Raw genomic sequence first — 15,553 nt, forward strand, 5'->3', positions numbered from 1 at the left:
CACAATTGGGGAAATGCCCTATATTTCCCATAATGGTTCCAAATCAGGGACTGCTATCTCTCTTGAAAGCCTCCCAAGTCTCCCTGAAGAGGGTCTGAAGTAAATATGATTCCCATATCTCATAAACAGAGCTCAGGGGACAGAAATATTTACACACCAGCTGCAGTGACTTGGGAAACACAACACAATAGGTAGACATTGTCTCTATCAGGAAAGCAGTCATAGAATTTTCCAAGCCAGAGTAAAATACATGTGGCTGAAGTTCAGCATTTCAATCTCAGGTTAATCTCAGTGATACATAGAAGATAGAGTTAGACTAGACCAAAAGATAGTTTAAACCTAGAAAGGGCTGGGAAGGGTCCCCCAAATCCTTAGGGAAGTGCTTTGTACCACTACTGTAAAAACCTAGAAAACTTTAAAATTTTAAATTGTATTCATGCTAATATCATCAATTACAAGTATTTATTACCCATATCCAATCATTTGTCCAAGTCCTGTTGTTTCTAAACCTTTGTGATGCCTTTTGCATATGCCCCTCTTCTCTCCTCTAACACTGCCACCATGGTACAGACCCACATCACCCCTCACCTGTACTAATACAATATCTTTCTGGTTGGTCCCCTTGCATCAAGTCTCTTGTCACTCCAATCCATCTTTCATTCAGCTATCAAACTGATCTTCTAAAAGTGCAGTTTTGACCTTATTTAATCAATTCTAGTGGCTATCTATAGCCTCAGGATCAAATCTAAATCTTCTATTAGACTTTTAAAGCCTTTTCACCTAACTCCTTTCTACTTCCCCACTTTTCTTATTGTTTATACTCCTTCCTCCACCATGTATTCTATGATCTAGTGGCACTGACCTCCCTGCTTTTTCTCAAATGAGACAACAACTATCTCCCAACTTGATGTATTTTCACTGACTGTCCCTGGTATCTGGAATTTGCCCCCTCCTTATTCTCCACCTCCTGGCTTCCCTGGCTTCCTTCAAGTCTCATCTAAAAATATCTCTTTCTCAAAGAAGTCTTTCTTGATCTCTTTAATACTAGTGTCTTTCTTCCATTGATAATCTATACTTTATTATATATAATATATGTGATATATGTATATAGAGAGAACAAGATACCTTATTTGTACATTAGTTATTTACAAGTTGTCTCCCTTTTAGACTGATATTTCCTTGAAATCAAGAGCTGTCATTTGCCTTTCCTTGTCACCCATGCTTGGTAGTTTCTAAAACACAGTTAGCATTTATTAATGCTTGTTGACTGTTTTATTAAATACCCACTATGTGCCAGCACACTATAATACTCAAGAGATATAATGACAAACAATCATTACTAGTAATTATTCTTACAGTTCCATTTGTAGCATGTCTCTTACCATTACATTTTTCCCACATAGAACAAGTGCCACATGTTCTCTCTGCTAAGACCGGTAGAGTGCAACTCCTACTATTAGCAAGAGTGTAACTCCTCCCCATGCATTCAAGAACATGCAGCTTGCACACTGTCAAAGCTAAGATCCTTTTTGTTCTCCCATCTTGAGCACAAATATCCAAAGAAGGTCTGAAAAAAATGGAATGAATTTTAGTATTTCCATATATCAATTAAGCATTTATTAAGTACTGTATTACTTATGTTCCAAGTTAAATGCTAAATTCAACAGCTAGAAATACAAAGAATGACCTCTTTCTAGAAAGTGAAGGAGGGGCAAGGGCATGTATTTATTAAGGGTTGATTATTGCCAGGCTGCCATTTGTACTAAGTGTTTGATATAAACTAAATACAAACTAAAAAGAGAATTTCTACCCTCAAGGAATGGGGGAAGACAGGGACCTGGAAAAGGAATGAAAAAGGAACAAGATTTCTGGGGAGGAGGTACAGAGATCTGGAGTGTAAGGTATTCATCCAGGAGCACCTTGTGAAATGATGGTCCAAGTTGGTACCCACAGTCAGAAGGGAAGGCTGCAGGGCAGAGACACCTCCAGGCTGAAGAAGATTAATTCTCCAACTCAGATGAGAGGTGAAGAAGTTAGCTACTCAAAGTGATTTAATCAAATAGCTAATATATGCTAGGCGTTTGAACAAAGGTCTTCCTAACTCAGAAGCTAGCTCTCCAACCCTTCTACACATGTTGCTTCTCTTAAAGGTTCTTAAACAAAAATTGTAAAATTCCCCCCAAAATTTAGTCTAGACTAAATCTGATGACAAAATAAACTATTACTTGGAAAATACTGTACTTCACAATACAAATGGCAGAACAAGCAGCATCCCTATCAAATGGATTTGAAAAACTTTAAAATCTGAGATTTTAGAATTCTCACAAGTTTATAGACTATGTACATTCATTTTGATAGTATTCCTAATGTTTCATTAGTTAAATGAGTATAATTCACAATTATATAGAATAGGGGGAAATCTTACAGAATTCAGTTAAGCAAATATGAAAGGATTTTTCTCAAAAAAATCAATTAAAATCCTTCCTAACCCCTAAATATTACCCAGATAACTTCCACAACACTGGACACTCCTAGACCCATCATACATTGTGTTGCTATCTTTTCTCTTCTCACATTTGGATCGTATCTATTTCTGGGTCTTTCTAATGATGCAAAGATGTTACAGTACTAAGGACAGCTATTTTTACTGCATTGACAATAATTATTATGAAAGATACTGATACCAGTTTGAGAATTAACCTGGCAATCAAAGGGCATATAAAAAATATACTATTCACATTATAACATTTCTCATATTGGCAAAGTTGACAAAAAAAGAAATTGACAAATGTTGGAGGGGTTGAGAGAAAATAGATACACTAATGTAGCATTTTTTTGAAGAGCTATTAGACATTCTGGAAAACCATTTAGAACTAGGCCCCCAAAAGATATTAAACTATGGATACCTTTAACCTTAACAATACTACTAATAGGTCTGTATCCCAAAAGGGATTTAAAAAAGGGAAGAAGGATTCATATGTACAAAATTATTTGTTGAAGTTCTTTAGGTGTTGATAAAAAATTGAAAACTGAGAGTGTATATATCAAGAGGGGAATAATTGAACCAGTCTATAGAATACCAGTATGTTTTAAGAAATTATAAAGAGGATCATTTCAGAATAACCTGGAAAGATGTCAATGAACTGATATAGAGAGAAGTGAACAGAACAAAGAGAATAATGTATACAATAGCAACAATATTATAAAAACAATTTTGAAAGACTTAAGAAATATGATTATAACAATGATCAACCAGAATTCCAGAGGATTTAGGGTAAAACATGCTATCCATTTCCAGAAAAGAAGTGATAGACAGACTCTGGGCAAATTAAGATATTATCTATATATATAAATATATGTATATATATATATATATTTTCACAGTCAAATACATATATATATTTATACCCGCTTATATGTATATGAATGTATTCATACCTTTATCTCTATATATATCTATTTGAACATGACCAATGCCAATATTTGTTTTGCTTGACTAGTCATATTGCTTCAAAGGTTTTATTTTTATTCCTTTTTCAATGGAGAACAGTAGGGATGTAGAAAGGAAAGAACTTAAGTTTGGTTAATTAGTAAAAAAAAAATAATTAATTGAAAAGAGAGAGAGAGACAACCAGCTTGAAAGTTTTCTTTCTACTATTAACTACTCTCCCTTTGAGATTAGCTTGCATGAAAATTTTTACATTCAGAAACAAAAGAAATAAATGAATACATAATTGGTTTTGTGTCTCTTCAAATGGTTCAGTCACAAAAGAGAAGGCAGTGGTTTCTTAACCAAATGTTTTCTAAGTAAAAATGCTGCTCAATTATACTTTTCCAAATATTTCAACTATTTAGAATATAGTTGAGAAAGAGAAAGGAAGCAAAAAAGCTTCTAAGGAGACAGTCAAAATAAGAGTCACAAGGGCCATGGACTTGAGGATCCTCTCGGGTTCTCAATCTGAAAACATTTATTCATGCTTTAATCACAATTTGTTTTATTTAAGTACAGCTCTTAAAGGTACTGGTACACAGAAAATTTGAATCAAAATTGGGGGAGGGAGGAATACTGGGATTACAGAAGCAGCTCTCAGAAGTAGGTATGTGGGCAGCAAATAATAACAAAAAAATAAATTTCCAAGACCTGACAATAACCAAATAAAAATAAAGCAGGCTAGGACCCTTCAGTGTAGGAGCAAGCAGCCCTGGATACCTCCTTAGATCCTCTGTGAGTGACTCTCTATTATAGTATAGCATAGTAATCTATATAAGAAGGATGACCGTAAGCCAATATGAAAATATAAAAGTACAAGATTCATCATTAAAGAATTCAGGGACACACACAATAGCTTGTATACTTTAAAGGTCTTCTGAAAATTTTCATTTATGTGAATTTATGAAAATTTATGAAACATTCATTTATTTCATCTAATTCGCTGACAGAGCCTGATATATAAGGTGTTTCAGATAGGGCTATAGAAATACTCAATTTATTCATGAAACTGCAGTTTCTAAAGCACTTTTCACACCTAAGGATATGGAAAGAGACTAAATTCATGGTTTGTATGTGCTTCAATTTAGCTCAAATACTTTCTTTTTCATCTGGAAGCTAAATTCACTTGGAGTTCTTTGAATGATGGAAACAAGTCTTAGTATCTAACCTTTAATCTGTTTATTAAACATATTAAATAGAACTACTCAGCTCTGCTGAAAAGACTGGGATTTTGCAAAGCTGCTTAGTTATCAGCATCTGAGTATCATTTTAAAATTATATGAAAACTCACATGGTTTCTATAAATAAAAGGTTGCAGATAATCTAAATGAATTGGGAAGAGGGAGAGGTAGTAAGAAGTAAAATCAATCAAAGCAAGTCATGATTAATGCCAAATAAAGTTGAAATTGATATACTTTTTTGTCATACATTAAAGATTGCCATACCACTTAATTATATTAAACCATGTTCTTCCCAATACAGGATAGGCATTGTGGCATATTGAACCAAAAATTTGAACCAAAATTCAAATCCTGCCTCTGAAATATACTGACTTGCGACCCCTAACCAATTTACCTAATAATAATATTGGACATAACTAAATTCATATAGTGCTTTTGTAACATTTGATTCTCCCACATCCTATAAAGTAAGTGCCTTATTTTGCAGATGAGGAAACTAAAAATAAGAACAATTGTGTCTTCTTCAGGGTCACAATAGCTAATAAGCATTTGTGGCAGAGTTCAAACTCCAATCTTCTTGGTTCCAAGTCCACTAAATTGTCTATCGATGCCCAGTACTCTAGGAAACTCTCCAGTTACAGAAAAGGTAGTGACCCAAACTGGTAAGAGGGTGTTTCCTTCTGTCAATGAAATCACAGATTCAGTCCCCAACCATGGGATCTTCTCAGGAGACAAAGTCTTCTGTATATAGCATCAAAAAATCAACTATTTGAAGTTGGCTTTATATTTTCCATCATCAATGTGATCAACTCATAATGCCAAGTAATCAAGCAATAATTGAATTTCAATTATTAGAGACCAAAATAACTATCAAGTCCAGTTATTTCAATCACTTAGTATCACAGGATTTAAAGCAACCTGAAAGAAGAAACTAGACACCATCCAGTCCAATACCTATTTTTATAAATACATTTGCTATTGTTCAGTAGTTTTTCAGTCATTCTTCATGACCCCTTTCAGGATTTTCATGATAGAAATGCCTGAGTAGTTTGTCATTTTCTTCCCCAACTCATTTTACAGATAAGGAAACTAAGGCAAACAGAGTTAAGTGACTTCCCAAGGTCACACAGCTAATAACTTTCTGAAACAAGACTTGAACTCATGATGATAAATCTTCCTAATTCCAAGCTCAGTGCTCTATCCACTGTACCATCTAGCTGCCCTTTTTAAAAACAATGAACATATTAAACAATTATATCTGTCTACACCCCCTATCAGTTTTGTTTGTTTCTGGATCCTATGGACACTAGGCAGTTTGAACAGATGCAAGTCATTGACACTAAGAGGTAGTCTGGTATGGGTCAATTGGCCATAAGAAAGCCTAGGTTTGATTGTTATTCCTGATACATACTTGTTACTGGATTGGGAGAATGCCTTTCCCTCTATGATACCAGTTTTAAAATCAAAGTTTAAAAATTCTTGTACTAGTTACCTAAAGAATTAGAGAAAAGTGCTTTAATTTTACAAATCCTTATAAAAATGTGAACTGTTTTTAAAAGTGACTCTTTTTTTATATACCAGATCTTTCCAAAAAGATGGAGATATTCATCAGTAGCTAAAAATAATGAGTCCTCCTTTTCCAAGTCTTACATTTCCCCAACAAGGTGGGGGGGGGGGGGAGGAAGAGAGGGTGTTTCATCTAAAATTGTCTATTCATTACTTCCTGTCCATAAAGTCATGTAATCACTGTATATAGATATAAAATACATGCAATCTGTCTATTTAATTATATCATATACTCTCTTAGATAAATTTCCATTATGTCAGGGCATTTTAGTGTCCTAATCAAATTTTATCTGAATGGACATTGCAAAGAAGTTGCTAAAGACATGTTGCCCTGACCATACAGCATAAATAGCTGGTAGAATCCTTAAATAGATAAAGGTAGCTCACCAGACTACCCCAGAAAATGTTCTTTAAGATGATTCAGTGACATTCACTGTAGTTCTATGATTGCTAAGCAACTCTATGATCTTAATTCAGTTTCTCAAGTAGCTGTAGTAAAATGAATTTAGATTCAGTTATTCTAAATTCAAGGTCTAACTATATTACTTATAAGCTGGTTGGCTGTGGGCAAGTCTTTTTATTCTCTGAGACTTGGTTTCTTCAGCTAGAAAACAAAGATAATTTGTTTTCATACATGTCTCATGGGTTGTTATAAAGATAATCAAATAGGATAAATGCATTTAAAGTGTTTTGTAAACATTAAAGTGGCATAAAAATTTCAGCAGTCAATTGTTACTAAGTGAATTTCTTTACTGGAAAGAAAAGGTACCATTCGTTTAACATAATTATGAGGATCATTTTTCAAGTCCATTTAGCACATTTGAATTGAGTCCATACTATGGACAATGCATTGTCCTAGATATCTGACAAATATATTTCTTCTTATAAATTAATAAATTGGCATTCTATTTACCAAAATGTTTCTTGTGACTTTGGTTAACATGATTCTGTTGCCAAAACCTGGTCACTCCTGGAAGAACTGAAAAATTGAGGAGTATAAAGTATATAAGAGTATAAAGTATAAAATATATAGCACCATATAGCACCTTGGATCATCCTTGTCCAAAAGTCTCAATAGTGACTCCACTGCAAATAAAGTTCTTGTTCCTTAACCTAGTTGCCTAGGCCCTACAATATGATTCCAGCCTACCCTTCTAGCCTTTTATCCTAATTCTCACATACACTATATTCCAATTGAAATAACACACTGTTCAATAATTCTGTCCTGTTCTCTTCCACTTTTGGGTCTTTGATCCTATGGTGCTTCCCCTTTTAACCCAATACTTCAAATATATTTTCCAACATCTACAATCTTATCACTTGATAAGATTCTAACCTTTGTTTCAGACCCATCAAACATGCCTCCTCCTCCATGAAAACTTCCCTTTCAGAAATAGACTTTTCTTGAAGCAGCCAGTGCTATGGTGGATAGAGTCCTGGATTTGTCTTCAATCCCTACTTTAGATCCTTTCTACCCATGTGCCCCAGTCAAGTCACTTAGTCTCTCACATTCAGTTTCCTCATCTGTAAACTGGGAATAATAAACACCTACCTTACAAAGGTCATTTTAGGATCAAATTGATATAATAAATGCAAAGTACTTTGCAAACCTTATATAAATGCTAGTTATTCTTATTACTCAAAAAGATAGCATAGAATAATGGACAAAGCACTGGACTTGAAGTAAGAAAGACTTGAGTTTCAATCTATCTCTAACATTTATTAGCTGTGTGACACTGTACATGTCACCCATCCTTTTCAGACTCAGTTGCCTCCTATGTCACAGAGCTAATATCCACGTAAAGCAATTTATAAGCACTATTGTAAATGTTATCTCAAATGATTCTTTGTACCTCTCCTATGTAATTGTTATAGCTTTGCTTATATTTCATTATTTGTGAATTAAAATTAACTAAATTAAACTGAATTAAAAACTTTACCTCTCTCCCCACCCCACCCCCCACCATTTTATAAAGTAACTTGTCAACAACAAGAATTTAATAAATATTTATTGAATTGGATTTAATTATTTTTTCACTATATAAAGCTATCTAACTCTTCAACTTTATATAAAATAAATTCAAGTTTTCTAGCTGGGTGGCATTTTATGTTAAAAGAATAATCATAAAAACAAAATAAAAATGCTCTTTTTTCAATTTTCTTTGACTATTACTTTGAGAGTTTACATCCCAAGGGAACTGCAGGGTTTTTTGTTTTGTTTTATTTTTGGAAGGCAGATGGGGTTAAGTGGCTTGCCCAAGGCCACACAGCTAGGTAATTATTAAGTGTCTGAGACCAGATTTGAACCCAGGTACTCCTGACTCCAGGGCCGGTGTTTTGTCCACTGCACCACCTAGCCACCCCAGGAACTGCAGTTTTAATTATCCCTTAAACCTCTAATTCCTCAGATGGCCATTTTATCATGTTATTTCATTTTCCCAAGCAAGGGTCTAGACAGTTGCTTCTCAGTCATATTCCTTTTAACCAGATTTCTTGAGGGTTAAATGTCGCCTCACAGCTCTGGTGACCCAGGAAAACTCTAGACAGAACACTGACTGTACTGCAATGCAAACAAAAACTGATAACTTAGAAACATGAAGGCAAATCTGTCTTATCATGAGAGAGATGAAAGTCTTCCCAATGTCATCTGACTTAAGCAAAACATTTGAGATGAGCAGAGGCACAACTTACCCACATTCATAAGGCATTTTACAAACACATTTAAAGTCCTGCATCTTCTCCCAGGGTTGACATGACTGGGCTGTCAATATTGGTTTCTCACCACCTTCTAAAGGGAAACAATATAGGAGATGGCACTGTATTAGGAAGGAAACACTCATGCAAGAGGTGATCATTTTAAGGGTTAAAATTATTTGATTAAAAAATTCTGAAACTGATTGGCCAGTATGACCAGGAAGGATAATGATCATTGTTGGAAGGGATGTGGGAAATCTGGGACACTATTACACTGTTGGTGGAGCTGTGAACTTATCCAACCCTTCTGGAGAGCTATTTGGAACTATGCCCAAAGGGCAACAAAAATGTGCATACCCTTTGACCCAGCAATACTACTACTGGGTCTATACCCTGAAGAGATGAGGAAAAAGGGTAAAAACATTACTTGTACAAAAATATTTATAGCAGCCCTGTTTGTGGTGGCGAAGAATTGGAAATCAAGTAAATGTCCTTCAATTGGGGAATGGCTTAGCAAACTGTGGTATATGTATGTCATGGAACACTATTGTTCTATTAGAAACCAGGAGGGACGGGATTTCAGGGAAACCTGGAGGGATTTGCATGAACTGATGCTGAGTGAGATGAGCAGAACCAGAAAAAACACTGTACATCCTAACAGCAACATGGGAGCGATGTTCAACCTTGAAGGACTTGCTCATTCCATCAGTGCAACAATCAGGAACAATTTTGGGCTGTCTGCAAAAGAGAGTGCCATCTGTATCCAGATAAGGAGCTGTGGAGTTTGAACAAAGTGCAAGGACTATGCCCTTTAATTTAGAAAAAAAAAAGCAGATAGCTTATTGTCTGATCTTGTTACCTCTTAGACTTCTCTTCTCTTTAAGGATATGATTTCTCTCTCATCTCACCCAATTTGGATCAAGGTACAACATGGAAACAAAGTAAAGACTGACAGAGTGCTTTCTGTGGGGGGGGGGGAGAAAGATTGGGGGAAAATTGTAAAACTCAAATAATATCTTTAATAAAAATAAAATTAAAAAAATTCTGAAACTGCAAGGAATTATGCACTATGAAGCTCATTTTAAAGCTGCTCAAGATGCTTTATCACTTGTAACTGGGGTCCAGCACATTCCCAGGTTCCACAACCTCTTCCACATAAGAATTTGCATCCACTGAGCACACTGATACATACTGCGCATGTGGCAGTTACACTCAGGAGATCACCAGCAGCTCTTACAAGAGTTTTATTATTCAGAAATAATGTAGGTTGATTAATTGTACTACATATAGAGGTGGCTAGGTGGCACAGTGGATAAAACACCGGCCCTGGAGACAGGAGTACCTGGGTTCAAATCCAGTCTCAGACACTTAATGATTACGTAGCTGTGTGGCCTTGGGTAAACCACTTAACCCCATTTGCCTTGCAAAAAAACTAAAAACAAAAATTCTACTACATATATCTCATGTCCAGGGATACCACAAAAGACTCACCAGGAAAATAACATACCCAGAAAGATTATGTGTCCCAAGGTGATTTGGGTTCAAAACCTGTCTGTCTTATTATGTGCATGACTTTAGACAATTCATTTAACCATTCTTTGTCTCAGTTTCCCCATTTATGAAATGCAAGATTTGTACTAGATAGACTTTAAGGTTCCTTCCATTTCTAATCCTATGATGTATAAGACTTAATTCCTAGCAATTATTCTAATCCTCCTGAGTCTCCATTTCCTCATTATTTTATTTTATTTACTTAAGGCAATAGGGTTAAGTGACTTGCCCAAGATCACACAGCTAGGCAATTATTAAGTGTCTGAGGTGAATTTGAATTCAGGTCTCCAGATTCCAGGGCCATACTCTATCCACTATGCCACCTAGCTGCCCCCATTTTCCTCATTTGTACAAGGAGATGGTTGGACAATTGTGAATTTCAAGCTCTAATAACAATAAACTTTATTTGTTTTTGGTAAGCAATCAGTTAAGTGGTTTGTCCAGTATCTCACAGCTAATAAGAATCTGAGGTCTTCTTTCAACTCAGGTCCTCCTGACTACAGATCTAGTTGCTCTATCCACAGCATTGCCTCACTGTCCTAACAATACACTTTATATGCCAGCAAGACCCTCCTGACACAGGGAATAATTTCTGCAGCAAATGAAAATATTGATAACACAATCTTCCTCATTCTTCCCCATGACCATGGCTTGCCAGGTTAAAAAAGCCACCATAATATTGTCTTGTACAGGTCCAAATTACCTTTGTGAAACCAAATATCCTGTGAATAACTTTCTGTTGTAAAAACTGAGTTTTACAGGACTTTTCACTACAAGATAGTCTTTCATCATATTCATTCAAATAAACATTGTGAAGTAATTATTATGTGAGAAAGACATATTTAGCAAACAATCAAGCCAGTACCTGCTCTTGCACTAAGAAACAAAAATACAAAGACAAAAGCAGAATTTTGTAGTCATCAAGTCTTACTTTTTAATGGGCTTTAAATATAAGGTTAGGTTTGCTCTTTTAAACATGCTTCCTGCCTTCATGAAACTTGTAGTAAAGGTGTAAAATTTATGTCTAGATAACTTTAATACAAAAGAATAATAATCAAAAACAAATTAGAAATATACAAAACAATGTGTCAAGGAAAGGTGACAAGAGGAAACTATGGAAGATGAAGCATTTGAACTGAGTTTTTTTAAAGGATGTAAAGAAATTAATAGGTGAAGAAGGGGGAGGACAATGCAGGCATAGCAAACAATGTAAGCAATAACAGGAAAGTGTGGGGTGTTGGGGAAATGTGGATGATCCAGGTTGACTGGAATGTAACTGTCATGGCAGGGATTAAATGAGATAACTAGAATGATAATAAAGGCATCAGTCTACTGGGACCCGAAAATGCCAGGAAATTATGAAAACACTGAAGATTTCTGAGTAGGGAAACAACATGAAAAACTTTTCAAGACAGATTATTCTGGTAGCATAAGAGAAAAGAATGTGTATAGGCAGAAAGATCTCTTAGGAGGTGGTTATAATGCTGCAAGCTAATGGTAACAAGGTCCCATTCTGGGGTAGTGGTGACATTGCAAGCATACGAAAGCATATAGAAGTGCAAGAGATATTTTGAAGGAAGAATTGTTAGGGTGTGACAACTGATAGAGCCAGCAATAGCACCAAGGTTTCTACCTGGAAAAACTTATTGAATGGCCACTGACAGAAAGTCTCCAAGACTTAAAAAAATCACCAGGCTTAGGGAGAAAGATACCTTGGCTTGGGACAGGAAATTTGAGGAGCTCTCAATATCTTCAGGGGATGTATCTTGTAGACAGAGATTTAAGTCTGGGGGTCTCAAGATTGAAAACCAAGGTAATAGTTGAAAGTGAAAGTGTTTCAAGTATCTTGGGAATTGATCCCTCATTGCTTTCAATTTTTCATGAACCTTCTATATGCATTATACACACCTGCTCTTCCCATCTTTTTAATGACCTTTCTAACTCCTCAGGGACCACAATAAGAACTATGATTTTTAAGAGTCCAAATATCAGGGCAGCTAAGTGGCACAGTGGATAGAGCATCGGCCCTGGAGTCAGGAGTACCTGAGTTCAAATCCAGCCTCAGACACTTAATAATTACCTGGCTGTGTGGCATTGGGCAAACCACTTAACCCCATTTGCCTTACAAAAACCTAATAAAAAAAAAAGAGTCCAAATATCACTGAAATGTGGGATAGTGAATAAGTTTCTGGATTTGGCAATTGAGGAATGACTGAACAAGTTATAGTATATGAATGTTATGGAGTACTATTGTTCTATAAGAAACCATGAAAAGAATCATGGAAAAAATTACATGAACTGATGTTGAGTGAAGGGAGCAGAACCAGGAGAACATTGTACATATTAACAACATTGTGAGTTGACCAATTATAATAGATGCAGCTCCCCTCAGCAGTTCAGAGATCTAGGAAAAGCCTGAGATGCCAGCTGTGGACAACGCCTTCTACATTCAGAAGAAAACAAAATAAAAACCAGTTAAAAAAACAGAATCTGAATGGATACTCTGTTCACTTTTGTAAAACTTCTATCTTGTTTTTCCTTTCCATCCTATGATTTTCTTTCTTAACCCTTAGTCCTATTTCCTCATACACAAAATGATTAATGTGTAAACATGTTAAACACAAATGAACAAGTACAGCTTTCACATGTAGACTGTATACTGCTGAGGGGAAGGGGGTTAGAATGGACAGGTCTAGAAAAATGTATAACATAAATGTGCAAGTGGATAATGTTGAAAACTTTCATAACATGTAATTGGAAAAATAAAACAAAATATCAATCAAAAAAATTTCTGAACTTGAAGTCGGGAAAACCAGAGTTGAAATCTCAGACACCAACTTATTAACTGTGTGTGACTCTGAGAAAGGTCTCCACAACTGAACAATGGATATATATATATATATATATATTAATAGCAGTTATCTCACAAAAACAAGATTATGTGAGTACCAAATAAAAGATAAAAGATGTACATGCTTGCAAACCTTAAAGGGCATATAATTGTTACCTGTTTCTATTATTATCATAGATCCATTGACATTGATAGAACAATCTGTTATAATTTGAACATGTATTTTCTATTTTTATCTGTTTGTTGTCCTCCTTCCATTTTCATGCCTAAATGCTCTAAGGATGATTTGTTGTTGAGTTGCCACAGTTGACTCTGAGATCCAATATGGGGATGCTGCAGTAGTTTGCCATTTCCTTCTCCATCAAATTTTACAGATAAGGAAACTGAGATAAATAGGATTAAGTGACTTAATCCAGGATTACAAAAACTAGTAAGTGTCTGAGATGCTTTGGCTTAGTCTCTTAAGGATCTTTTTGTTTTTAGGTTTTTGCAAAGCAAATGGGGTTAAGTGACTTGCCCAAGGCCACACAGCCAGGTAATTATTAAGTGTCTGAGACCGGATTTGAACCCAGGTACTCCTGACTCCAGGGCTGGTGCTTTATCCACTGAGCCACCTGGCCACCCTGGCTTAGTCTTTTAACAAGACTTCTTTTTCTAACAAAATTTTTTTCTTAACTGTTTTCTGAGATGATATTAACTCAAAATCTTCAACCATCCTTCTCCATAAGATTTTACAAATTAACTAAATTATTAACCAGTGTTAATCTTGATCACCATATTTTTCTTTCAGAACAAACAAACAGGACAAGAGTTTGCTGATTGAATAAGTCTCTAGGTTCTTATTGCCTTCTAGATTCAGAAATCTTCTACTTACTCACCATTCAGTTCTATACTCTGTCTAATCTTACTTCTGACCACATTTAACTGATACTGTTCTTCCCAAAGTTCCTAATGATGCCAATATTTCCCAATTTATAGCATTTCTAAGTCCTCAACCTTCATGACCTCTACAGTCTCTGACAGACTGAGATTTCATTATTCTCTTTCCTGGGATGCTCTCCCTATCTTAGTTTTTTGTGCCACGGACCATGGATATTCTAGTACATAGCTGACAACCAACTCTTAGGGGAAAAAAATTTACATGACACACGCTTCGATTTTTTTCTGAGAAAATTAACATTTTTCCTATCACTTTATCAAATCTAGGCAGATAATTATTGAAAAAGTAAATCAAGATTCGATTTGAAGCTTGCCAACTTCCAAGGTGTAACTTTTCACACTAAAGATTTAACAATTGCCCTTTTGAGATAGTTCATGTCGGCTCTAACACATCTCTGCACTGCTCTCTCCTGGTATTCCTCACACTCTCTAAGATCCCTATGACCACTTCTAAGTTTTCTTTTATTTGTTTTTCATCTAGGTGACATTAACTAAATATGAGTGTCCTCTAAAGTTCTGTCATGGGGATATTCTCTTCCCTTCTTACTATATCACTTGGTGATCTCATCAGTTCTCAGGTTCAATTACCATTATCTATGCAAATGATTGTTAAATCTCTTTATCTAGTCATAACTTCTCCTGAACTAAAGTCACATCTCAAAGTATATGTCAACATGTTCAAAAGAGAGCTCATTATTTCTACATCTAAACTTTCCCCTTTTTCTTAATAATTCTACAAATATTTAAGGCATCACTCAATTCTCAGTCACTCAGACTTGAAATGTAGATGTCATATTCAACTCCTCATTCTCTCTCATTACCCCTATTAAATCACTTGCCAAGTATATTTGATTCTACCTTAATAACATCTCTTGCATATATCCCATTCTGATGTAAATCCTATTCACCTCATACCTTGACTATTGTACTAGACTTCTGATTGGTCTTGAGTCTCTTTCCACTCTTAGCTCGCCAAAGCATCACTTACTCATCTGCTGAAGTATTCTTTCTCAAGTGCAGTTCTAACCATGCTGCTCCACCCACTCAATAGACTCAATGCTCCCATTACCTCTAGAATTAAATATAACCTACTCTGTTTACCTTTTAAAATCTTTTACAACTCCACCACTTTCTAGAAGCTTTCTAGCCTAATACACTTTATGACATAAGATCAGGCACATCAGTTTCCTTGCTGTGACTTTCTTTTTTGTTTGTTTGTTTGTTTTTTGGTTTTTTGGCTTTTGGTTTTTGCAAGGCAAACGGGGTTAAGTGGCTTGCCCA

The 15,553-nt window shown here is 35.4% G+C and overlaps 1 protein-coding gene across 1 annotated transcript in view; it reads right to left on the minus strand.

The window, feature by feature from the left end:
- C7 (complement C7) overlaps window positions 1–15,553 on the minus strand; it is a 45,199-nt gene that overhangs the window by 8,600 nt on the left and 21,046 nt on the right. Inside the window, exons 8-9 of the mRNA XM_074207917.1 lie at window positions 8,929–9,025; window positions 1,383–1,567 (exon numbers count right to left, since the gene is read on the minus strand). Of these exons, the coding sequence (XP_074064018.1) occupies window positions 1,383–1,567; window positions 8,929–9,025 (282 nt within the window). The remainder of the gene's footprint in view (window positions 1–1,382; window positions 1,568–8,928; window positions 9,026–15,553) is intronic.

This window comes from Macrotis lagotis, chromosome X (genome assembly GCF_037893015.1).
Source record: "Macrotis lagotis isolate mMagLag1 chromosome X, bilby.v1.9.chrom.fasta, whole genome shotgun sequence".
In the NCBI taxonomy this organism is placed as follows: Eukaryota; Metazoa; Chordata; class Mammalia; order Peramelemorphia; family Peramelidae; genus Macrotis; species Macrotis lagotis.